We start from the raw sequence: 25,799 nt of genomic DNA, 5'->3' as shown, positions 1-25,799 counted from the left end.
GAATGTAGCCAACTGTCCCATGGATTGCAAATGGCAGGAAATCAAAGCACCACTTACAAATTTAAGGATAGTGAGTATGATACACGCTCATAACCTCTGCTGCCAAGAGAAATCTAGATGATACTTTTGATGCCAATCTGTAGTTTTTTATTTTAAATAAAACTCTTAAAAATAAAAGCCCTCCCCCACCCCCCAGGTAAATAGTATGCATTAAAAAGCAATAGGCAACAGACATTTCTCTTTGAAAATGGATTTGAACTTGGTCAAGTTTTCCCTAGTCTATCTCATTTTCAGAGTTTGGGAGTTATGACTTGTAGAGGTTCCCCAGAAGATGACTTGGAAATGGACTCACCACAGGATTCAGAAAGACAGCAATAACCTAGGGATCACTGGATAAAACAAGTCCTCACGGCACATAAAGACCATGTGTGTCATGACTTATACGCATTTAAAAACAGACCTGAGGCCTCTGTTTTATTAAAGGTTCATCCAATCTCTCCAAATTCCAGCATCTTCCTCAAATGCTCAGAACAGATGTAAACTTTTATTTTAAGACTAGCAGGAGACCTTCTGAGCAAGTCCGTGGCCGGGCTGTCCCAGAACACAACAGGAACATCCACTTCCAACTCCGCTCTCCATGCTCCAAGTGCGCAGCAGCAACAGCCAGGCCAATGCTTTAGAGCTCAGTCCCACCCTCAACCCCACATCCTCTAAGCTCTGTCGTAAGATAACTCACCACAGACACTGTCCTTGCTTCTAGATCCACCACTTTAATCTGGTGATTATTAGTGTCTGCTACATACAGCAGCCGACCACTGTCCCCAACACACAAGCCTCCAGGCTCGTTAAAGGCTGACTCTGCACCCTTTGCATCTCCGGTGCCTGCTAGCGTTGTGCAGACTTTTGTTTTTGGATCCACAACTTTAATCTAAAGGAAAAAGAACAAACGTTTCCCCTGCAGTCAGCCCTGTTTACAGCAGTGCCAGGGAGACCAGGTCTCCCAACTGCCACCAGCATTCTCAACAAACAAATCTCATGATAGCAGATATTGCCCTATTCTCCCAAAAATCCCAACATTCAAATTATGTCATCGAAGGGAAATATGTCGTCCTGAGTAACACCTTTCTAACATCTTAGTTAATTCCAACATCTTGTTAATTCCAGGATTGTTTTCTGGAATCCACACAGTTAACTGACTTTCCTGAGAACACTGTCTGAGGATTGATACTTCGTTAAATGGAAGGCCCGCCATTGATGGTCAAGTTTATGGTTGCTTATCACATGGCCCAGAACTCTGCAGTGAGAATGGAAACACCCACATGGAAGAGGAAATGGTGCTGGAGCCAGGTTTATTTGCTTGTGGTCACCGTAACCATGTAAACAGTTCAAAAACAGTGTCCCAGTTAGCTGTCAACCTGACACAAACCAGAGTCAACAGAAAAGGGAGCCTCACCTGAGGAACTGCCCAGATCAGATGGGCAGTGGACATGCCTATGAGGCATGTTAATTAATGTGGGGAGGCTCGTCCCACTGTGAGTAGCACCAATTCCCGATCGGGTGATATAAGAAAGCCAGCTGAGCCAGCTAGCAGGCCTGCCTTCAATTCTTGCCCTGACTTCCCTCCATGATGGACTTAACTGGGAGTGTGAGCCGGATAAATCTCCCCTTCTAAGCTGCCTTTGGTCAGTTTTACCATGGCAACAAAATGAAATCACACCAGCTGGCTCACACTTTCCCCTAACGTGTCTCCTTATTTCCTGACTTCGTTACTGAGCAGCTTTGATGGGTCACAATTCATACATTTACGTCAAAGCCACAGGGATTATCTTAGCATTGTCCTTAGTTCAGATATCGTAAGGCTGCAGCAAGAAAGACCCAGGAGAAGCTGCACAGGCTGAGGGCTCCAGTGGTTCTCTGTATTTCAGAGGGGCACAGGTAGGAGGCACATGGGTCAAAAGCAAGGGACTGTGTCTTTAGTCAAGACTCACCTTGTGATTATAAGAGTCTGCCACATAGAGCAGATTCCTCTTCTCGTCCCACGCCACCCCAAGTGGATGCTGAAGCTTCGCATTGATGCCTACTCCATCAATATCACCAAAAGCAAATAAATTCTTTTATTTTATTTTTTAAAGAGAAAGAAACAGCAGTTATTAAAGATGTTCAGTGTTTTGTTAGATAAAGTGAAAACTAAGGTCATCGTGTCACTAAAGCTAAGCGGGGGAGCTTGGGTTTTCACGGTAGAGCTGGGCATGTGATGCAGACTGGAGAGCCACAGCAGAGGAGCGGCAGGCACTACCTCTGTCTGCTGTATCACTCACAGCAGGCCAACATCTGGTCAGGAACAGGCCAAGTCTGCTAGTTAGTGCTCTTTCCAATCCACCACTACACACCCCATGCAATCTCTCTCTTCTACCAGCAGCTACTTATCTTCCCTCTCAAAGGAAGCCTCAACATCTATGTGTAATCAAGCAGGGTCAGTTCCCTCTTCTTAGAGGGCTTTCCTTGTGTTTCCTTATAGTCACACTGGCTCTGGTTGGACTGCATTCTATCACAGACAGGCCAAGAATGAACCTCCTGAATGTCATGAATGACTCGATATCCAGGAGCCTGCACACAGTGACTCCTTTACCGTGGGGTCGCGTTCTCCTCCGACAAGGTGCTTCACTGCTCCATCTTTGAGTGACACGGTTCTCACTGTGCTGCTCTCGCTATCTGCTACGAAGAGGCAGCTCCAGGGATCTTCTGAGGCTAGAGAGAGACCTGAAGGTTGGGCAAAACCCGCCTTGTGAGGATATGCATTGTTTCGATTCTCTTCATTTCCACTCCCAGCAAAACGAAGGCAGGTTCCTTTTTTGAGCTCACTGAGAGACAAGCACAGGTGGGACCCAGTTACTAAGGGATGTAAATGACCAAATCGATGGTGACAGCACAGTTCACCAGCCCCCAGAACCAGTGATGGCTGCCTGTGCACTACTGCATCTGTCCTGTCACTCTTGGGGAGCTACCATGGAGCACTGCCTCACTTCTCTTTAGTATTCTAACAACTGAAGCCACTCTCAAAACCAGGTTAAGAAATCCCTGGTTCAACAACAATGATCAGGTTATTATGAAATAATGAGATGATTTATTCTCATTTTAACTTCTTAGTTTCATACAATATCAGGTTCTAGAAGGGAATTTATTAATAGAGACTGTCTGGTTTGGATAGTTTGTCTGTGTCTTCTATAAAGCAGAGAATAGTTTTAAGAAAGCAGGCTGAGCATGACCATTTCAGAGAACGACACAATGACTGTACTGCATTAAATGATCGACTGTACAAAACCCATTTCTTCCAGACCCTGGGAAACGGCTAAAGTACTGCAGCACAGGCGGTGGCACACAGCTGTAACAGCTGCGGCTGCAGAGAACACGGCTCCCAATGCTGCAAAGAAACCCTGCAATGACTCCTTTTGTAATGCAGAGAAAGTTCACACCTTGATTTCTAAATTTATGCCAAAAGGATTATAAAGACAGGGTGCTGTGAGAAAGAGGAAGCTGACTTCACGTGCAAAGTGAGAGACTATGTGTACTCCATCTCCAAATATGGCACATCACCCAGAAGTCCAATGTGACCGGCACTCTGGCCGGGTACTTCTCAATGCTAAAGTAGGCAGGAGCAGGGCATGGAGGGCAAGAGCACAGAAGGACTGATTATTCAAGGAACCCACACAAACTAGCTGGCCAAAGAAATACGTGCAGACCCTGCACTGCAAGGGAGAAGTGTACACATGAAGGATCCTGTGGTAATGAACGTGGGCAAACCGTGACACTGAAGTGCAGGGGTCACTACTACCTGCACGTCTGTATCAGACACCATCTTTGTAGTGACTTTGTAGTAGTGCATCTGCACAACGAAGTTGCAGATCAATGTAACCTGAGCAACCATTTTCCTGTAACAGTGACAACCCTTCTTACGAGGAGACGCAGGCAGCCGAGAGCACACTCTGGCTGCTGTTATAATTACACCTCACGTACCACTGGTGACCTTACTGTTCACGTCACTATTGTTTCTTGCCTGGATGTCGGATGGCTATAGCCTCCTGGATCATATCTTGCTCCACTCTGAATGCTAGAAGAGTTCTTTCAAGAATACAGCTCTAACCATGTCACTTCCCAGCTTAAAACTTTCTACATTAGCTTTTGGAATGTTCCAGTCTCTTGGAAGGACTCAAGGTGTGACATGACCTGATGTGCTGACATTACTAGCATCAACTGTGGCTTGAAAGACCTCCACTACAGAAGTCCTCCATGACACTTCAAATCCTGTCGATAAAAAGCTCAGCGTGAAGGACTACTTCAGAGGTTCTAATGACACACCATTTCCGTATTTTTCATTGTTTGCTGATCTAATTCATCGGGGGCTGGCCATGAATTTTATCTTCATCATTTTATCTTTAACAGAGAACATCATTTCATCTCTACAGTGCCTAGTAAAAGTATATTTAACAAATGTTTTAGAGCAGTGGTTCTCAACCTTCCTAATGTTTCTCTACTCTGTAATACACAGTTCCTCATGTTGTGGTGACCCCAACCATAAATTATTTCCGTTGTTACTTTATAACTTAATGTTGTTGCTGGTGTGCATCACAGTGTAGGTATCTGTGTTTTCCAATGGTCTTAGGCGACCTCTGGGAAAGGGTCATTTGACCCAAAGGGGTTGCGGCCCACAGGATGAGAACCACTGTTTTAGATGTGTGCTTGTCATAAACAATACACAACTGTGTTCCACACCCAGCCCTGGACATCTGAGATCTTGATTTGCTAGACAGCCGGCCCTTTCTACTGATAAAGAAAGCTGCAATGAACCCAACAGTGTGGCACAATTACCGCCAGCACTCGGCAGGCAGAGGCAGGCAGGTCTGTGAGCTGGAGGCCAACCTGGTCTACACAGTTCCAGGACAGAGAGGCCCTGTCACAAATAAGCAGACACAGAACTATGAGGGCTAGCCCTACTTTCATGGTTACATACAACTCTATGGTCTATGACTCTGTCTGGTCAGTTTTTTTTGTCAGCTTGACACAGCTGGAGTCATTTGAGAAGAAGGAATTTCAACTGAGGAAACTCTTCCATCAGACTGACCTGTGGCCAAAGCTGCGGGTCATTTTCTTGACTGATGATTGATAGGAAAGGGCCCAGCCCACTGTGGGTGGTGTATAAGAGGGCAAACTGGGCAAGCCAGTAAGCAGCTTCCTCATGGCCTCTGCTGAGCTCCTTCCTCAGGATCCTGCACAATAGACTATAACCTATAAGCCAAAATAAACTCTTCTTCCCCACACTGCTTTCGGTCATGGTGTTTATCACAGCAACAGAAAGAAACCTCACCAGGACAGACTTTCATCCACTTGCTTATTCTATAAGCTTTTACTGAGCTGTTATGTACCAGATACAGTACTAGGCACAGAGGACATAATAATAGTGGGACAAGGCTCCTTTCTTTAAGAGGCAGGCTAGTAAGAAGAAATAGTTAAAAACAGGAATGACCCAAGCCAAGAGAGGTGAGAGAGAAGGCACACAGTGAGGCCACAGAGGACAGTGTGGCCAGCTCTGCCTGAGGCTGAGGGAGAAGTAGGGGACGCTGCAGACACTGCTGCCCCACCCTCACATGCCCATCGGTGGCAGCACAGACACAAGCTTACTGTATATGCCAATGCTATGCCAGCCCCTTCTCACGGGCAGCCCACGAGGTGACCCAAACACACAGTGATGGAAAGTGACAGAGAGCTAAGGGGCTCTCCTATGCTTCCACAGTAAGGAGCAGCTGGGATCCACTTCAGGCCAGAAGACATCTGAGTGGCAGCCACTCGGCCAGGCAGCACTGACCGGCCTGAAGGAGTGACTATAGACCCCTGTACTAGGTTTATGCTGCAAAGAGCTGAAGCCCCACCTAACATTTCTAGTTCTCCTGTAGAGGCTCAGAAGAATGGCTCCCCCAGCTCTTAGACATGAGATGCAGCCACAAGCCTTCACCGTGGCTGATGAAATACAAGTCCAAGTGATGTATGTCATTTCTGAGCAGCAGCTTTGAGAGCCAGTTAGTGACTCCTCACCTCCTCCTCTTTCTCTGCAGAAGGGCTGGCGGAGCCCTGATAGCTGCTGCTTCCTCAGCCTGGGGACCAGTGCCCCGTGAATCGATACAGGTGAGGAGGAAGCCCTGCCCCAGGCTTTTCTGTGGTGTGTGGCCAGCACATCCTGGCAGGTACAGCAGGTGTTAGGAGGATGGTTACTGGGGAAGGGAACCCCGAGGAGGCACAGCCACGTACCTTTTCTTTGGCAGTGTGCCAGAGTCCAGGAGGAGTGCCCATATCTGATGAGTCCCAGCCATGGCTATCCACAGGATGTCATTTCTTTGGACCTCTGAACCTTCATAAAAATATGTTGTGTGTATTACAGACATATCTGGTTAATATGACATTTAATTCAGAAACTGAAATTCAATGGATACTAGTTTTTATAAATCAGTTGTTTTAGAAAATGACCCTTAGTGAGAGATTTGGTCTTCAGAATCATCCTTTCACCTGCAACAATTTCATGAGAACTCAAAGTCGTCATATTTTTTTTTAATTAAATGCAGTACAGAATGATATTCAATACATGTTTACAAAGTGTAATGATAAAATTGAAGCCATTAGCATTTGCATTTCCTTAACTCAAATCCACACATTTCTAATAGCAATATGTCAATCTGCATCTCTGGAAACAATGTTTCTAAACACTGATTTAAAAAAAAATATGTGACACAAAAAATAGGCTGACATCCTCCAAGAAAATTTGGGCAATTTCTATGAAAGAAATGATGCTTTTCAGAGCAGTGGAGGGCATAAGCCTGCAGCCCCAGAGCCTGGGAGGCAGAGGCAGGAAAGGCTCAATTGGGAAGCCTGTCAGACTACACAGAAAGTTCTAGGCAAGCCTGGTTTACAAAGTGGAGACCCTGTGTTAAAATAACAATAAAAAAGGTTTAAGGAATGTGTCTTTTTATTACCATGATATGAGATTTGCGATTCAGACACAAAGAACAGTCATTTATAAATCCATTTGTCTAGCTGGTTATAAAATGTATGGGAGTGTGCACATGTGTGCATGGAGGCTCGAGGGTAATGTCCAGTGTCTTTTTCAATCATGCTCTACTTTACTTATTAGACAGGGTCTCACCAGATCTGGAGCTCACTGATTTGGCAGGACTGGCTGGCTACTAGAAATCCCTAAGGATCTTCCTGTCTCAGCCTCCCAGTGCTGGGGCTACACACCCATGGCCCTGTGGCCGGACTTTTATGTGGGTGCCGAAGATTGAATTCAGATCCTCACACTGCATGGCAAGCCCTTTACCAACTGAGCCATCTCAGCCCTGGTTTATCAGACCAAGAGTACAATATTTCATAATACAGCTATTTACCACCACTAATTTTACTGTTCTATTTTTAGACACTGAATGATGCCACACTTATTATAAGGGAACAAAGCTCTATTTCTCAGATTAATTGTGTTACCTTATTTAATTTAACTAGAAGGCATTCTGAAATAACTGAGACATTTTAACTAAAGTAGTCTGGTAAGACATTATAAAAGTTATTTTATTTGTAATCTCTCTAACTTCAAGTATTTTGTGATGGGAAGGGTACTTTTTCCTTAATTAGTAATCATTTTTAAGTGTCTTTCAGTTTAGTAACAACAAAGACAACACACAATGGTGTCTCTCAAGTAATTACAGATGCCAGAGAGCCAAGCGCTTCCCAAAAGCTCACTCCAGTTTTCTGAAAAGCCTCTGAGCTGCACACTGTTAGAAAGCCTAACTGCAGATGAGCACTAAGAACAGAGAAGTCAGCATGCCAGGGCACCAGCTCGCAAAGGCCAGGACAAGAGAAAATGCCACACCCCAGCCATGACGTGCTGATCCCCTCTCTGTTCTTGATGGCTGCACAGTACATAGTATCTCAGTTTACCTCCTTCATACACAGTCATGTCTGCAGACACAACTGTACTCGAGGGGACACTGCTGTCCATGGATTACGGGGACCCAATCTCGGCTTTATCATTTTAATACACCAGATCAAAAGACCTGCACAATGAATTTTTAATACACCACACTGCTCCTTCAGTTACTCTAGGGCTACTCTCTGGGACTACTAAAATGACTATGTCATCTAAGCTAATAAAATAGTCCATTATTTCAGATATAATGACATTCAGATAAAAAGTGCTTATAGGCAATAATACTCAAATGTCAGCCATGATCATTATTTCATGAATCTGGATCTTACCTTTATAGCATGTTACATCAGGCAAGCATAAATGCATCTACAAACTCCAAAGCCCTAGAGCAGATGGCACTGAGGGTAAAGAGTGTGACATAGTGTCTCCCACAGAAGTTTGTTAATTTGATAATAAGCACTGACTACTACTGTACCACAACAGACGATACCCAACAGTGCACTCAGTTTACAACTGCTCATTGTGTTAAAGCTGTCACAAATCTAAGACTATAAACTTGTCATCTCAAACAATGAAAATGAGTTCATGCTCATGATTAGATAATAGTATTATTAACTAAGGAAATGAACAACAAAATAAAACAAAGCTTCAGTAAATAATATAAACAAAGGCACAAATGAATAATACTTTTACATAATGGGGGATGTTTCCCACTCATGACATTCCAAAGCCTGTATTTATGCAGTAATACGTTAGACCAACACACAAAGAGCCGTAGATAATTATAGTCTCAAGCCCACTGCTAAGCCCTCCTAACACTCTCTGAATGGAACTGAATTATGCACCTCGAGTTTGTGACAGCCTCCAAACAAGCACACCTTCACAGCTGAGGAGCCAAATAGTTTTGGGTTTGAATACTGGCTGGAATTTCTGCCAAGTGTCCTCACCTGTCCAGCGATGCTATGACTGCCCATCTCAAAAGATGACCAAGAGGATGGATAACCACAGGCCCTAGAAGTTAAGCACCATCACAGTACCGGCAGGCACTGGTACTAGACACCACCCTGGTTCAGCTCCTACACCAACTATGCTCCTCTTTCCCTTCTAGGACTCTTACCCTCAGCCCCTCAGTGGAACCCAACTCAGACTTCTTTCTTGCTTCCCTCCCCTATGCATAAACATGCGTGCACGCATGAACACACATAACTAAAACAGTGCCTTTCCATACTAGATGCTCAGCAATACCTACTGAGTAAGTAACCTTTCCCCGGACAACAGCAGACAATATTCTCATTTTCCAGTACATCCACAACCCTGAAGTCATCCTAATGATGGTTGAGGTTTCCTAACACTGCTAATGATTTGTCTCTAATCAAAGAAGCTTGCTATAAATGCAAACCTGTGCCATTATCCTCCAAGATCACCACACTGAAGGGAGTGGTATCTCTCTAAAATCAGATTTGCACATGAGACAGACTTTACCTTGTATGGTAACCAAGGTCATGCCAGAATATTTACAGAATGAATCCTTATTTTATTATAAATTACTTCTACTTCTTTTTCTATTTTAAAGACATGTAAGTGTAGTTGGATTATATATCTATGATTTCACTTTGATTTTTCTCAGATAATTTACAATGGAGCTAGACTTAGGTCTCACAGGGCTGAGAATTCTCAAGTTACATGTGAAAATACAGTCTTTCAGTACTTTTTAATGTTTTTAGTTATAAAAACTTTGAGCAAACTAAGATCCACAGATAATCTATTTAATTTGATAAAGAATATTTTCCTAAGAATTGATAGCAAACATCATATTTAATGATGAAACACTATGCACACACTCCTGCCAACAGAAATGAGATTTAAAAACAACAAAAACCCTATCATTACCTCTATATATCATATGAAGGCCTAGCGTGTGTAACAAAAGCAAAAACAATGCAAATATTATAAATGAAACTGCAAGTATCAGCAGGTGACATGACTGTATATAGAAACTGCCAAGGAATGATTAGAATTCTAAGGAAGTTCAGCAAGGTTAGGGATGCGACCAGAGAATGAACTCTGTGCAGACTGACAGAGCATGTTTGTAATGGTGCCAGAAAACACCACACAAATATATACCTACCAAGAAATCATGTGCCCTCCTCACCAGAGTCACCACTGTGGGACACCACGAACAGTCTGGCTCCCCATTTTGTTTCTTGGGTTGTAAGCCCTGCTGTCACCCCCCTTGACACCTTTTCTCACAGGCCACATACAATTCACTAGCAAATTCTGTCGGCTCCCCTTTAAAATGACGAATTTGATCAGCTTGAGCCATTTTCGCTTCCGGCTAAGGCGCCATCAGGGTGACTCAAGAATTACATCTAAACTGACTTGTCACTCTGTTCACACCTAAGAACAGCCTGTCTTTTTCGCTGGGTATGTGGAGCACATTTGTGATCCCAGCACTCAGGGAGCTGAGGCAGGAAAATCACAGAGTTTAGGAAACACAGCCAGTTCCAGGCCAGTCTGTGCTACACATGCAAGACTCTGACTCCAAACAAACAAAAAGAAAAGAGAAAGGTGACACAGGAGAGATGGACTGTTAGACAGGGAAGTCAGGCAAATTTTCACTGTCAGCTTCAGGAGTCTTTAGACCTGTTTTCGAAGAGGAGAGCTCTATTGGTGCACATCTGACTGAAAGATCCATGTGGCGCCAGCCGGTGGTGGCGACGGCCTTTGATCCCAGCATTCAAGAGGCAGAGGCAGGCGGATCTCTGTGAGTTCGAGGCCAATCTGGTCTACAGAGCGAATTCCAGGAAAGGCGCAAAGCTACACAGAGAAACCCTGTCTCGAAAAACCAAAAACAAATAAACAAACAAAAAAGATCCATGTGGCCTCTGCTGTCTGGTTCTCTAAATAGGTCAGTGTAGCTCAGGTGGTTTACTACACATGCACAGGTAAAAGTGTGCCTGTCGGAGTGTGGGAACTTGTCTGTTCTTGGCCTGCACACTGACTTCCTTTACAAGTTCGAACAGTGAGGTTGGCGCAGATGCCTGGCGTGGACCTTCCCCTCCTTCCTCCATTCACCTCTGACCCACAGACACTCTAGCCACTGTGTCTAGGTCCATTTTCATGCACGAGGTGCTCAGATTTACCTGCCATTTTCTACTCCAGGATGTAGAACTAGTTTACCCCTTCTAATGTCTAAAAAGGTTTTTAAAAGGTAAAACATAATTATCAATAGAGATTATTAAAATAGTTTAAAAAATAGGAATAAACTCAAAAAAAGAAATGTAAAAATAATCCAAAGTCCAGCTTTGAAAAATTCTGCCTTATTTTAAGCTGCTGTGTGCAGCACCCTCCTGCTGGCCTCTTTGAAATCTGTAGTGTAAACAGAGCTGTTTCCACAGTTCTGAAGTCTCCTATAAAGCTGCCTTGAGTCTCAGGGAAAAGGAGCAAAGTGTCACCCCAGAGCACAGGAAAAGACCAATGACAGCTGGAGAGGGCATGAGAGAAAGCTCTGTGTGTGGAGGACTTCTGCACAGTAGAGCCGTAGAGGGAGGAAGGGCAGCAGAGCACTCTTCTTCCCAAGACTGGAGCACGGAGGACAGCAAAGGACACAGAGAGCAGCACCATGTGGCTCCTGTGTACTGGGGTGACAGAAAGAACCCTGGGGGTAAAAATGACGCCATCCAGACCCCACTTCCCACACTGGAGCCATTCACCAAGCCCAACTAGAGGAACTGGAAGGTTCCTGTGCAAGCAGTAACCTTGGCAATGATAAAACCCCGTCAAGTACAGCTTCCGCCCAAACTGACTTAATTCCCCATGATGACATCAGCACTACTTATCAGAGCCGTTACAGTCCTTTTCAAGATTACTGACATGTAGTTAGTGATGAGAAGACAAACATGACAGCGGAAGAGAGGAAGAGGCTGTGGATGACCACAACACTCATTCATTTGTGAGGCACAAAACCAATGAACTCAATTGTCAAGTGTTGTCCTGGGACTCTGACTTAGTCTGCCAAGGACTGAGAAGAGGGAGCCAGCATCCCTAAATGATAGGAGGCTACTGCAGAGACCTAACCCAGAACCAAGAGCAGAGCAGAAACGGTTCCTCTTTAGAGTCATGACACTGAAAATGAAGAATCCTTCAAACAGGGCGTCAGCTAAAAGACACGGGCAAGGAAAGAATTAGTGACCCTCGGACAGATCAAGAGGAGCTACCAAAACAAGGAAAAGGGACGGAAAGGAAAAGAAGGAGTGTGCACAGGCGCTGGACCGAATGCTGAGGCATCTGACCTGAGGAGCTGGAGTCCACAAAGTCCTAACGTGACGTATTCATGAAAGCCTCCCTCAGGCCTCAGCGATCTCTGCAGGAGAGAAGGGGGGGGGTGGGTGGACACACACACACACACACACACACACACACACACACACACACACACACACATGAAGAGCCAGAGAGGATGGATGACTCCCAGGAACCGGGACCCTCCAGACACAACAGAATTGATGTACAGATGAAGACAATGAGAGCACAGGATCTGTACAAGTTAAGACAGATGGGGCCCAGCACTGAGACAGGGAGGTAGATATGGAGCTCCCACTCTGACCAGGCAGCTCTCTGTAACTGATGCTTGTTTTTCCAATGGAGTCTCACTGGGTATACAAACCACACTTCAGGATGAGCACCATGCCGAGCAGTAGATGACCAACACAAAACAAACTCAATGGTGCTTTTGGAGATTTTTTGCGTCTCATTTCGCTTTGTTCAGGATTTTTTTCTCTTGGTCTTACTGGTCTTTTGCTTATATACTATGGTTTCTGATTTTGTGGGGACTTTGTGTGTGTGTGTGTGCACGCATGTGTGTGGTGTAGGTTTCTTGTGGTTTTTTTGTTTACCTGTTTTTTTAAAAGAGAGAGAGAAAAAGAAAGGGGGTGGAGCTGGGACAATGGGGAGGACCTAGGAGGAACTGGGAGAGGGGAAAGCATGATCAGAGTATATTATATACAAAAAATTTTCAATAAGATTATTGTATAAAAAAGAATCTTCTGTCAAATTTTAGATATAAAGATACAGTTGTTTTTCAAAATAAAAGTGTACTGGCCACAATGCATAAAATTTATCCCTTTAAACACGCCTGCATCACTGGATTACACTTAAAACAAAAATATTTACTGGTATTTTATAGAACATTAATCGATGTCATGTGAAATATTTAGGCATGTCAACGCCAAAATACAGCTTGTCCACAGACCATTAGCTGAGCAGACTCATGCTGAATTCCAACCATTAACGGTGATGTCAACACCGTGAGTTTGTATCTAGGGAAAACTGACAGAGTCAAGGACAGGGGATGGAACGCAAGCACTGTGTCCTCTCTGTAATGACTAAACCAGGGATCATCCCAAGCGCTCAGCATTGGCAGGTTCCGACCCCCAGACAAAACACCTCATGGCTACTGTCTGACATCAGTAGGATCAAGAGAGAACCGACACACAGTAAAACGGCTGCTAATGATGAGTCCATCGTAGATGTCAGTATCACAGAGAATTATGGTCATATTTAAAGTGGTAAGATGAAATTTACTTTTGTAAAATTCAGTTTGTTAATTATTTTTACTTTACTGTAGGAATTGTATAACTAGGTTAAATGTGCAGGCACTATTTAAAATACACATATTTACAAATTACATATACATTTGGAAAAGTCAGGCATTTAAAATCTATTTCCTTAGTGTCTCCTTGAGGTATGTTGTTTACTAGCCGATTCTTCATCAGGTCTATAGTCAACAGCTATCATCTGTCTTTGTTACTGTTCATTCTTTTTTCTTACCTAGTTTTTCTTTACTGTTTAACTTTGAATTACATACACCATACAGAGAAATACATGTAATATACAAAGTTTAAGTAACTAAATCCAATGTGCACATTCGAGTGCAAACCTGAGAAAGAGCATCATTTGAAGACTCCAAGCAACCCTCTATGATCACATGCCCCTTTCTCATTCCTAGAAGTCTTTAGTGTAGAACTGGCTTTTTCATTCCCTTTTTCTCAAATTTCAATCTGTGAGGGTGTATCTCCCACTGCTTTCATGTGTCTTAACTTCTACACAAAACCCAATGGAGGTTCCTTTCTCAGACTCCTGATACTTGCCCACAACGCTGAGTAGCTGTGTTCCACTGATGTGCACTAGACAGAACCTACTATTTAAAGACATTACAAAGCAACCCATTTTTCATGTTTTCTTTCTGATAATTCTGTCTTCTCACTTTCATGAATTATGATAAAATATAAGAAAGTTTTATAAATTTTTTTGAAACATTAGAAAAGAGCTTAAGAAGAACCATTTTCTGGAGCTGCTGATGCTTTCAAGTTTTTACTGTAACATCTGCTCGGTCTGATAGTTTAGAGATGCACACAGTACTGAAATGGGACGCAAAGGTTGTTCATAGTTTGAGTAGAGTACTTTAAAAGCAGACATAACAAAGGCAAGTAGCTAAGTCAATGGTTGATATATGGAAAATATAAATTTTTCAGCCCTCATATTTATTTATTGACATGTATTCAAAAAGTCTCACCATGCTTTGAGAAAATAAAAATAATTTATCTGAGGTGATGAAAGAGAGGCCAGTAGGAACTGCTTAATAAAAAGTTATATTTTTACATCAGGAGACTGGCTAGCTGGGTATGGTGGTATACAGCTACAAACACAGCACTACAGGCTGAGGTAGCCTGGGCTACATATAAGTACCTGGTGAAATTGTGTCTTAAAAACCACCACTAACAACAAAAAGGAGAAACTGACTTTGAAATGCACATTTATATTTCTTAAAATAAAAATACTTATAATTGTTTTATGACTCATCATAATTTTTTGGGAGGTAAATTTAGGTCAATCTAGATCAGCAATTTGGGTCATGACCCCTTTGGGGTCACATCTCAGATATCCTGTATATCAGATATTTACATTAATCATAACAGTAACCAAATTACAGTTATGAAGTAGCAACAAATTAATCTTATGGTTGGGGTTCCCACAACACGAGGGGCTGTATGAAGGGTCTCGTACTACAAGGGAACCACTGATCCTGCCCAACAGTTATGCTCAATTCAGCCAAGAGGAAGTCTACTAAATCTCATCTACTTGTGTAGGATCACAAATGACCCTTGGAGTTTACAAAGAAACAATCTTAATGAGATGAAACTTAAGAAAGGTAAGAAAAAGACCAATAAGGATACAAAAGAAAGGTGTGTCTCAACATGAGAGGACATCACCTTTGCAGAGGGTAATTTGTCTCTAAGTTCCCTAGCGATCAATCCAACAACACAAATAGGAATGGCAGTTGAAACATTCTGGAGCTTAAATCCAATCTAAAAACAACATAAACAACCTGATCTTTGGAAAACAGTACAGCTATCCACATCACAAAGATCAAAACAAAAATTCTCCAGTACACAATCAGATGTCATTTGTAAGTAAAAAACTAGAACATTAAAAAGTCCCCCATGGGGCTGTATTTTGAGTTAATAAATAATATGAAATAAATATGTACATATAAATACAAATGAGTATCTTATGTTTATTGTGGATATATTTTAAGTGACATTAAGCAAATATGTAACTTAGTAAGAACAATTCATCTAATCCTATGATCCAGTTATTAAAGAATTATACGTTAATATAGGTTAGGACTTTAAAGTAATTCAAAACTTTAGTTATTAAATGTTTTGGGAGTAATATGTCACTCTGAAAGTCTTATTGAGAATCAGGGTCACCCAGTAATTTACAGACATTTCATAAAGCCTACCCAGCAATGACTTGATTATAGACACCTAGATTAGTTGGTCCACAGATAACTCATGTAGCATGGCCACTGAGGGAGGTCCTTCAGAGAGCTTTCAAACCAGACTTTCTGAGCTAGCAAACACTTAAGTGCATTCAAGACTACTTCTCCTGCCCATTCTTTTGAGTGAAGATATGTCTTCATTACTTTTCTATTGCTGTGAAGAGACACTATGACCAAGGTAATATAAAGATAGTTGATTGGGTGCTTGTGTACAGTTTCAGAAAGTTAAAGTTCATGACCACCATAGCAAGGTACACAGCAGCGGCAGGCCGGCATGATGCTAGATCAGCAGTAGCTAAGAGCTTATATCTGACCCATAAGCAGGAGGCAGAGAAAGCGCTAACTGGGAAGGGCGTGGGCTTTTAAAACCTCAAAGCCCACCCCCAGTGACACCTCCTCCAACAAGGCCACACCTCCTCATCCTTCCCAAGCAGTTCCACCAACCAGGGACCAGGCACTCAAGTGTGAGCCTGTGGGGTCATTCTCATTCAAACTGCCACAGATGTTTTCAGAACTAAGTTATCTGTAGAACTATGAGCGGAACTAAAGCAGAACTTGAAAACTAGGGTTAATAAAAAGGCATGTCTCAAATAGCATATCACTTGACTTGGAACCTAACCGAATATCTGTCGATAGTTACAATTTTTCTTATAGCGCAAAAATGGGCGTATTCTTAATACCAAGATAAACAACCAGCAACACCACACTACAAAAGTACAACCGAAAAGCTTTTAGGATAAAACTTAAAATATTCCTTGGCCATTATGTAAATCTAACTTAGTAAAGCACACTGTAATTTTAAGTACACTGTAATTTTAAACAATGCAAATTCTGACAGACATGATGTAAGTTGAACATTTCTGTATCTACATCCTTTCCAAAGACAGCCTCGTGGTGGCAAAGTATACACCCCTGTTTTCTGACTTAGAACTCACTTGTGTGCCTTGTGTTTCTGTTTTACTTTTAGATGCCCTGCAGCTAGAGTTATAGATGGTTGTGAACCACTCAACATGAGTGCTGAAAATCAAACACAGGTCCGCCAGAAGAGCAGCAAGCACTCTTAATGTATGCCAAGTCTCAATTCCCACGCTTTGTTCTAGTAACAGTAGGCAAGTAGATAGAATATGAGCAGTCTTATAATACATATGATGTACCTTATCCTCTTAGGTTTTTTCCCTTCTGTCAAAACAAAAAAAAAAACAAAAAAAACCAAAACAAAAAAAAAAAGCATGCTACATAGACCACACAAACCAGATATAGACTCAAGACACAGCCTGAGACAAGTTCAAGTAGACTCAGACTAAGTTGACTCAAATAAGGGATTAAGTGTGATGAGTATACCTAACATAGCATCATTGTGATAATTACTACTTGATACAGAAGACATAAAAAGTGGCAAATACAAACACCAGTAACTAAATCACTAAATCTTATATATAAAGCATAGTTTTACCTTTCTTGAGAGATGGTACTAGCATAGCAAAGCAAGAATTCTCAGCCCAAAGCCATTCAAATAAGCCACTAAGATCACACAAACCATTTGGTTTCAAATTCTAGTTCCAATGTATTCCACTTTCTCTACGTCTGATATTAGACATGCAGGTAACAGCCATCTCAGCACTGCTGAGGGCCAATGACAAGAATACTGGTGCTTCTTCTAGTATACTGATGTGGCTAATACAGACCACAAAGACAGTATGTCTCATTTATTATCAGCACCTGTCTAAACTCATTAGGGCAATACTTTTATTACTCAAAAGATGCTATCCTATTTCAGTATTCAGGATTTTTTTTTTTTTTAATGAAAAAAGATAAGTCATCTTCCTCTTTGCTATCTCAGTTTCTTTTTCAACTGGAGTAAGCAAAGGTATTATTCAGTGATAATCCCGTATTTGGAGAATCTTTGTAGTTTCTGAAACTAGAGTCCTATCAATTTAAGAATATGTAGAACTACATCAGTTGGAAGATGCAGATTAAATGAAGTTCTTTAAATTAGAATTCAGTTCGCACAGAGCCTGATCCCAAAGTAAGCCAGCTAACCATCCAGTCTTACCTTTTTTATAAAGTACAATGCAATGTTATATAAAACAGGTATTCTATTTGTATAGCTTATGGCTGCCTCGGCTTTACATAATCAGCAAGCTCCAAGCCATAAGTACAAATATATTAAACAAGCTACATAATTAATCTAAACATTTTAAGAATATTTTTAATTAAAAAAATTAGATTTTTTTTTTTTCAAGACAGGGTTTCTCTGTGTATCCCTGGCTGTCCTAGAACTCACTCTGTAGACCAGGCTGGCTTTGAACTCACAAGATCCACCTGCCTCTGCCTCCTGAGTGCCACCACTGCCTAGCAGAAAAGAATTTTGTAAAGACCAGATCTTATTTTTATTAGCAGAATTTGCTGGCATTGGCTGCTGAACTCTCGTACCTGAGGTTCCAACCACGACGTCCCAAGGGGAGCTGATGGGCTGTTTCTCCCCTCTCTGTCCCCCCTCTGTATCTGTCCCTTGAACGCCAACGCCAGCTATGGTGCTCACCATCTCAGCTTCTAGGTCAATCTATAAGAAATTCAGTAAGCTTTTATTCAATGCATGTTACTTTTGTTTTCAATTTGTGAATAATTCTAATTGAACATACAGACTATCTGAAACACAATGTTTTAGAAGGGCAATTATAGTGGACTTGTCACTTAAGTGCGCACAATTAGTCCCTCTCATTCCCTAGTAATAGAAGGGAATGAATTACCAACATATACCTCACAGATGAACCTTAAAACATCAAGTAAGACTGAAGAAGAAATCATCTATTGCCAGATTCTATTTGTGTGAAAGTTTCAGTAAGAGCCTATCAATAGACAGAAAGTTGATTGCCTCGAGCTGGGAATGGTGATTATCTTTGTGTGACAATTCTTAATTGGGAGCTGAAATATTCTAAAAGCAATTTAAAGTTATGATTGCAAAACCTGTTAAACTGATTAAAAACTTGTGAGTTCTGTACTTACATGGGTGCTTTTCTGATAGCGTCACAATAAAGTCATCAAGATAATCATGCACATAGGACACTGATGTTTTTCAGGGTCACATGCAGATAAGCATATCAAAACGGTTATCTATGATTTGCTCATGTCTGGGAATGGCAAGGGAAGGGCAGAAAGGGGACATAAGCTATAAATTGGCCAGCAGTGGTGTCACACAGCTTTAATCCCAGCACTCAGGAGGCAGAGGCAGAGGCAGGTGGACCTCTGTGAGTTTCAGAACAGCCAAGGCTACATAGAGAAACCTTGTCTCAAAAACCAAACCAAACCAAACCAACCCTATAAGTTAATAAGAATTATTCTAGACAAAAAAGGGTGAGACAATGTTTGTGTGTGTGAATGTAAGAGGATAATGAGTTCAGACATCTGCAAATGAGGTCTTCAAGTAAAATACAGTAACTATTTCTGTGAAAAAAGAAAGGAAGGGACAATTCTGTTTCCTGTCTTCACAGACACTGAGCCATGTCACACAGAATGGACACTGACATTAGGAAATCCAGTATTTCTGTGATTACACTACTTTAATAAACAGGCATTTGAATGAAGCACCTTGTCCAATACTGGAAGATCACAGTAGTGAAGCAGGAGAATGGAGCATGAGTGATAAAGGGCAAGTATTTCTGATGCTGCCAACTAGTTGTCTCATTACCTCAGTGAACAATCAGACATCTATGACAGGACTATAGAAATAACTCTCCAAGAAAATTATTCACAAGAATGCACCTTTAAGAGCTCAGTAATTAAAACCACATCATTTTCTGTAACCTATACACAATGATATTAACAAAGCGCTGCCTAAAAAAAGTATATACTTCTTGATCAAATAAATATTCCCCCTAACTATCCTCAATAATATATTAGCGTATTCAAATATCTAGGAAGTTTTCAAGACTAAAAAAACATATCCACTATAGTTCTTTAAATCAGAATATATATTTATAAAAATAAATACATAAAAATGCTTCATTAAATATATATACATACATACATACACACACCTATAATTTGTTAATAAACTTAACAAATATCTACTGACTGTTTTAATAGACCAAGTCCTACTCAGCAGCAAAGAAAATACATTGCTTATATCAAGACATACATTACAGTAGACATCATTGCAGTCTAGATATATATGTGCTATTATATGTGTATTATGTGACAGCTCTGCCAAATGAATGAAGACAAATGTCAAGGTTGAATGAAAGTGAATTATCAGAAACATTGTGTTTATCGAACAAGATAGATTACAGGCACTTTGATTAGTTATTAGTTTCCAAATTTACAATAGACTATAGATAGCCAAAACCACTATTGGTAGGAAATGTTTAAAATAACTGGGTTTATCTATAATGGAAATTGATAGTCATATTATTCCTGTGACTAATACAGAATAGATAAAACCTGCAAAAATTCTCTAGTCTTTGAAGTCCAAATTTGAATAAGAGTATATATTGATAGAGAATTTTTTGAAACCATAATAGACTTTCTTTTCCCTTCTCCCACCTTCCTTCTTTCTTAATACAGGGTCTCAGGCAGCCCAGCCTGGCCACCAACTTGTAACATAACCAAGGATGGCCCTGGACTCCTGATAAACATCAGGGTTTCTTGACTAGAACTATTAGAATTGTAACTTAAAATGGAAAATTACCTTTCTTATAAGGTGGTTTTCAGTGTCAGCCACATAGATAGCATTATTCACGATAGCTACCCCCTGTGGAGAATTAAAAGATGACTCTGAAAACATTCCGTCTTTTCTTCCAGGATTAGGTCCTAAAAGACAAGATATTATGAGACAATTTTTTTTTTCATATTACTTCTAAGTAACATCTTCGAAATACATAATTTAAAAACCTGCCTTTAATGCTGGAATGTTTAAAAATAAGTAACACAGCATTTCAGTATTTCTCTCTAAAAATGAAACTGTGGGGCTGGAGAGGTAGCTCAGCAGCTAAGAGTGCTGGCTGTTCTTCTGGAGGACTGGATTCAACCCCAGCACCCACATGGCAGCCCACAACTAGCTCTAACACTAGTCCCGGTATATGATGCCCTCCTCTGGCCTTAGAGGGCATCACACACACACAGTGCACAGACATACGTGCAGGCAAAACATCACACACTAAATTAAAAATTGAAAATAAAGATGTTTTCTATTTTCCTCTATTTCTCTATGTCTATGCTGGGTAGCATACAGCAGAAGAAAATAATTTTAAAAGCATTTTATATACCTGCTACCTAGACTAGAAAGTTAAAAATAACTTTAACCTTTCAGCAGCTAAAGGAGGATTAAAAAATATTTATTTTGTGTGTGTGTGTTTGCCTACATGTATGTATAAGCACCATGTGTGTGCCTGGTACCCACATGGAGGTCAGAAGAGTTCAGATCTCCTGGAACTGCAGTTACAGATGGTTGTGAACTGCCATGTGGGTGCTGGGAATGGAACACAGGCCTTCGCAAGAACAAGTGCTATTTACCATTGGGCCATCTCTCTAGCCCCCAAAGGGATGACTTTTTTTAAAAAGAACAATTTGGACAATAGACTCCTTTGATAATAAATGAAACTATATCGACATTCCTTCCCTAGAAATACTCCATGCTCAAAACTGCTTGTAAACAGCACTACACCTTGAGAGCCTCCCTGTCTTCTGAGTCAAGAAGCCCAGGGTGACACTCCTTCCTACCCCTGCTCCACTGTCCTAAAGTCAGGTAACATTCTCAAGTTTGGAACACCACAGCTCCAAGGAGGGGCAGTGTGACAGGGTAACACACAACTTCCCCAAGGTCAGGGTCACACACTGCATTGCAGACTTCTACTGTCATACACAGCTGGCTAGGACACTTGGTGGCTAGGGAACACAACAAGTCCCATTAACTCCAAGCGCTCACTTTCTCGAGCTGGTGGTCTGGGTACAAGCTTTCTGTCTTAGTTTTACTTCTGTAAAACAGAACTAATAATACCCAGATTCATAGCATTCAGGAGAGAAAATAAGGAAATGTAGGCAGTGTGCTTAGAATGAAGCCAGGCATGTGGCTTGCCACCATTACTATTAATACGACTATTGGTGTTGACTTAAGAGTTTTACAGAAAAACAAGGCCTGGGGGAAGGGCTCTCTGGTCACTTCAGCTCTGAAATACTGAGATCCATGAGACACTGCCAGAGCAAAGTGACCAGGAATCCTGACAATACCACCACTGGCAAAACTTGTTAAGTCCCATGAAACCAGTAGTTCTTGATAACATGTGACCAAAGACTTCTTTTTAAAAACTTAGCTGGAGTCGGGTGGCGGTAGCGCTCGCCTTTAATCCCAGCACTCAGGAGGCAGAGCCAGGCAGATCTGTGAGTTCAAGGCCAGCCTGGTCTACAGAGCGAGATCCAGGACAGGCACCAAAACTACACAGAGAAACCCTGTCTCAAACAAACAAAAACAACAACAACAAAAAATTAGCTGGGGCTGGCAAGTTGGCTTCACAACTCAAAGAGCTTTCTCTCAAGCCAGACAACCCGAGTCTGACCCTTTGACCCACACTGTGGAAAGAGAGGACCGACACCTATGAGCTGTCCCTTGACCTCTATGGCGGGACACAAGCACCCTTCTACTCCAAAACACACAATAAATATATAAATGTAAGAAATAATATTAGGTGAGTGTGGCAGCTTATGCTTGTAAATCTTAGCACATCAGAGGAGGCAGGAGGACTGCTGTGAATTCAAGGTGAGTCTGGGATACAGTGAGTTCCAGGCTGTCTGGAGCTAGAGACAGAGACCCTGTCTAAAACCACCAAGTTAGAGTATGTCAAGACATGGTAGTAGTCTTTGAGGCACACTTGAGAATACCACTTGCTGATATTTTCTGGTAACAAAGAACATGTTGGGCTGGGTGTAGTGGCACATGACTTTATTCCTGCTTAAGAGGCAGAGGCAGGTGGATCTCTGTGAGTTCCGGAGCAGACTGAGCTACATAGAGTTCCAGGCCAACCAGAGCTGCATAGTGAGACCCTGTGTTAAGAAAGAAGAGCACTTACCTACACCATTTTGAATGTTATATTAAAGTCTGGGTGGGAAGATGACTCAGTTGGTAATGTGCCTGCTCTACAACCATGAGGATCTGAGCTTGGATTGCCAACCTACACAAAAAGCTGCCCATAGCATACATGCCCTTAATCCCAGAAGAAGGCGGATCTATGTGAGCTGAGGCCAATTCTGGTCTACTAAAAGAGTTCCAGGCCACCTAGGACTTCAAAGTTAGGCCCTGTCTTAAAACAACAACAACAGCAGCAGCAGCAGAGTAGTAGGGCTAGAAGCCAAAGCAAGCACACCTCTGGAGTTCAGGTCAGCAAGCCTGCTCAAGCCTATGCACTGCAGGTTCACTGGGAGACCCTGCTTCAAAAGATAAGGTGGGGAGCAATCGAGGAAGACACACAGCATCAACCTCGGGCCTCTGTGCACATGTGTCAGCAAACAGACTCACATGAGCATGTACACATACCACACACACCAAGACCCACAAAGACCAGTAAAATTCAAGACATTTTTCAAGTAACAATTCTCACAACTGCCTGTTACAAGTGAAAATACCAAGTAGCACAAACAAAAACAGCCCCACAAAACACACATGCTCTAATAAAATAATAAGCAATGACACAGAGATGAGAATATCTCGGCACACTTCAACGACCTTCCACATGTAAAATGCTTCCTAGGCTAGAAATGGGATTGGCTGTGAGGACATGACTCCTTCCCCTGACTAATTTGTTGTGTAAGTCCGGCCCAGATAAGCGGGTTAGTCTGAATGTACTTAGGAGAGTTCACTAATCACGCAGATGGCAAGCAGAGGCCTGTTCTCATCTAAGGTAGGGAGGTATGGAAGAAGATGGCCTGTGCTCTCCTGGAAAGGGCGGGGATTCAGATGTTCTTAAGGACAAAACAAGAGAAGAGTAAAATTATGTACAAACCCTAGCCTGTTTATTTTATAATCTAAATACCAAGTTTCTTGGTCACTGTCCTGAGTTCTTGTCTTGAAAACTATATGGACAAATTTTGTTAGAGAAGAAAACATGAAACTTCCATTTAAAATGTCACTGACCTAAAATTTTGGCATATTTCCACAAACAAATAAATGTGACATTTTTATTAAAGAAAAAGAAAACAGGATGGAAAACACAAATATACCTAAAAACTATATAACTTAATGATTTCCTCCTTTTGACATGTAGCTTCTGGGTTTTGTTTGTTCTGAAAAGGAAAGGAGGTTAGCTCAGATACCACAGACTAAATAACAAAATAACTCAGTGATAAAGTCACAAGCCAATTCAAGCTGCTTTGGTATATTTACTTGAACTATTTTTAAATTGAAAAGTACATTACATACCATGTTAGAAGCAAACCTTACCTCCGATGCTGTACTGAATCTGTCCATTTTCCTGAAGGACCAAGATTCGATGGTGCCCAGTGTCTGCTACCACCAGTCTGCCGGTAGCATGGTCTGCTGCTACTTTGCCAGGGAACAGCAATGGTGAAGGTGGCAGAGACTCTTTGAAGGGTTTTATCCCAACTTTTCCATCTCTGATCTGCCCCCTGTCTTTGTAATACTTTAAAGTGATAGAAGTATACAAAAACAGTTTATCTTTGTGTCCCTCTCCAATCAAAGAAAACAGCATGTTTCCACGAGGTCCCAGTATGACCAGTGTTGGCCAGCAAGAGACTTCAAGCTCCTGCCAGAGGCTGGCGTCTGAGTCATTAACCACAGGGTGGGTGATGTCGTATCGAAGGATAGCGCTCTTGATATTGTCCAGGACCTTTTCATTTGGAAACTTAGCTGAGTGAACACCGACAATCAGAAGACCATCTGAAAAGGGAACGTGTATGTTAGACATTATGAAATCTTAAAAACATCACCCACACATTAGTCTGGTCATTAATATAAATAATCCAGATTCAAAAAGAACTACAAAGTGCATTTAATTATATTTAAACATATGTATACAAAGTTAATAAATCTAAATCTCAGAAATCTTGATCTGACATATAAACACATCGGATCAGACCCACATTCAGCATTAGAACTCTGTTTTTCAGGTACAGCTACTAAAGTCAGCCACAGGGCAGCACAGCACAGCAGGTCAGGAGTCCAGGGTTACCGGCCAGAAGCTCTGCTGTCAGCTGAAGCCCATGGGCAGCTAACACTCCAACTGAAACCCACTGCATTTTTTTGGGCAGAGCACCAGCAAAGCTGCAGAGTGTGGGGAAACTGAACGTTCACTTCTCAGCTTACTCACTAAACTACACACACACACAAAGGAAGACCAATAAAGCATAACACATGCTGAGCACTGGGAACTGAATTCCTGCCTGGACAGGAAAGGCAGCTAAGGAAGAACAGAGGGGCTGGAGGGGTGGCTCAGTGGTTGGGAGCTTGCTCCTCTCACAGGGGACATAGGTTGGTTGCCTGGCACTCAGATAGTGGCTCACAACCATCTGTAACTCTGGGTTCAAAGTATTCAGCACTCTTTTCTGGCCCTGCAAGAAAATATACCAAGGCAAAATACTCAAATGCATAAAATAAAAACAAATACTTTTTTTAAAAGATGAGAACTTATCAAAAGTAACTGGGCTGAATGTCTACTAAACAAAGCTAAAAATATATGTCAGGACTTCAATAGGATCCAAGTTCCACATATCACAAAATTCCAAGGTCTCGGGTACAGCCCCAAACTACTACTTCACAAAGAATGGTAAGCCATTTCCCTGTCATCCAGAACTACAGTGAGATCCTGCCTCAAGCAAACACCATAACGAAGGATACATGATTTATCATCAAAGGAAATAAACAAACGAGATGCTGATTCTAAAATAGAATGATTTGAGTTAGCAGAGACTATAGTCAGCTATGAAATTGTATTTCATGAGGTAAAAGAAAAAAATGAAATGAATGAACAGATAGGAAACATAAAC

At 41.7% G+C, this 25,799-nt stretch overlaps 1 protein-coding gene across 2 annotated transcripts in view; it reads right to left on the bottom strand.

Annotated features, from left to right (window-relative positions):
• Nucleotides 1–25,799, bottom strand: part of Nhlrc2 (NHL repeat containing 2) — a 56,845-nt gene that overhangs the window by 9,557 nt on the left and 21,489 nt on the right. For both annotated transcript variants that reach the window (XM_036173355.1, XM_036173363.1), the window contains 7 exons: nt 24,238–24,693; nt 20,497–20,618; nt 18,243–18,372; nt 6,301–6,400; nt 2,630–2,861; nt 1,989–2,111; nt 737–928 (listed from right to left, as the gene is read on the bottom strand). In XM_036173355.1, coding sequence (XP_036029248.1) covers nt 737–928; nt 1,989–2,111; nt 2,630–2,861; nt 6,301–6,400; nt 18,243–18,372; nt 20,497–20,618; nt 24,238–24,693 — 1,355 coding nt within the window. The remainder of the gene's footprint in view (nt 1–736; nt 929–1,988; nt 2,112–2,629; nt 2,862–6,300; nt 6,401–18,242; nt 18,373–20,496; nt 20,619–24,237; nt 24,694–25,799) is intronic.

The sequence above is a fragment of the Onychomys torridus genome, chromosome 1 (assembly GCF_903995425.1).
Source record: "Onychomys torridus chromosome 1, mOncTor1.1, whole genome shotgun sequence".
Classification (NCBI taxonomy): domain Eukaryota; kingdom Metazoa; phylum Chordata; class Mammalia; order Rodentia; family Cricetidae; genus Onychomys; species Onychomys torridus.
The sequence above is the reverse complement of the archived record's forward strand: the minus strand, read 5'-3'. Positions and strand labels throughout refer to the sequence as shown.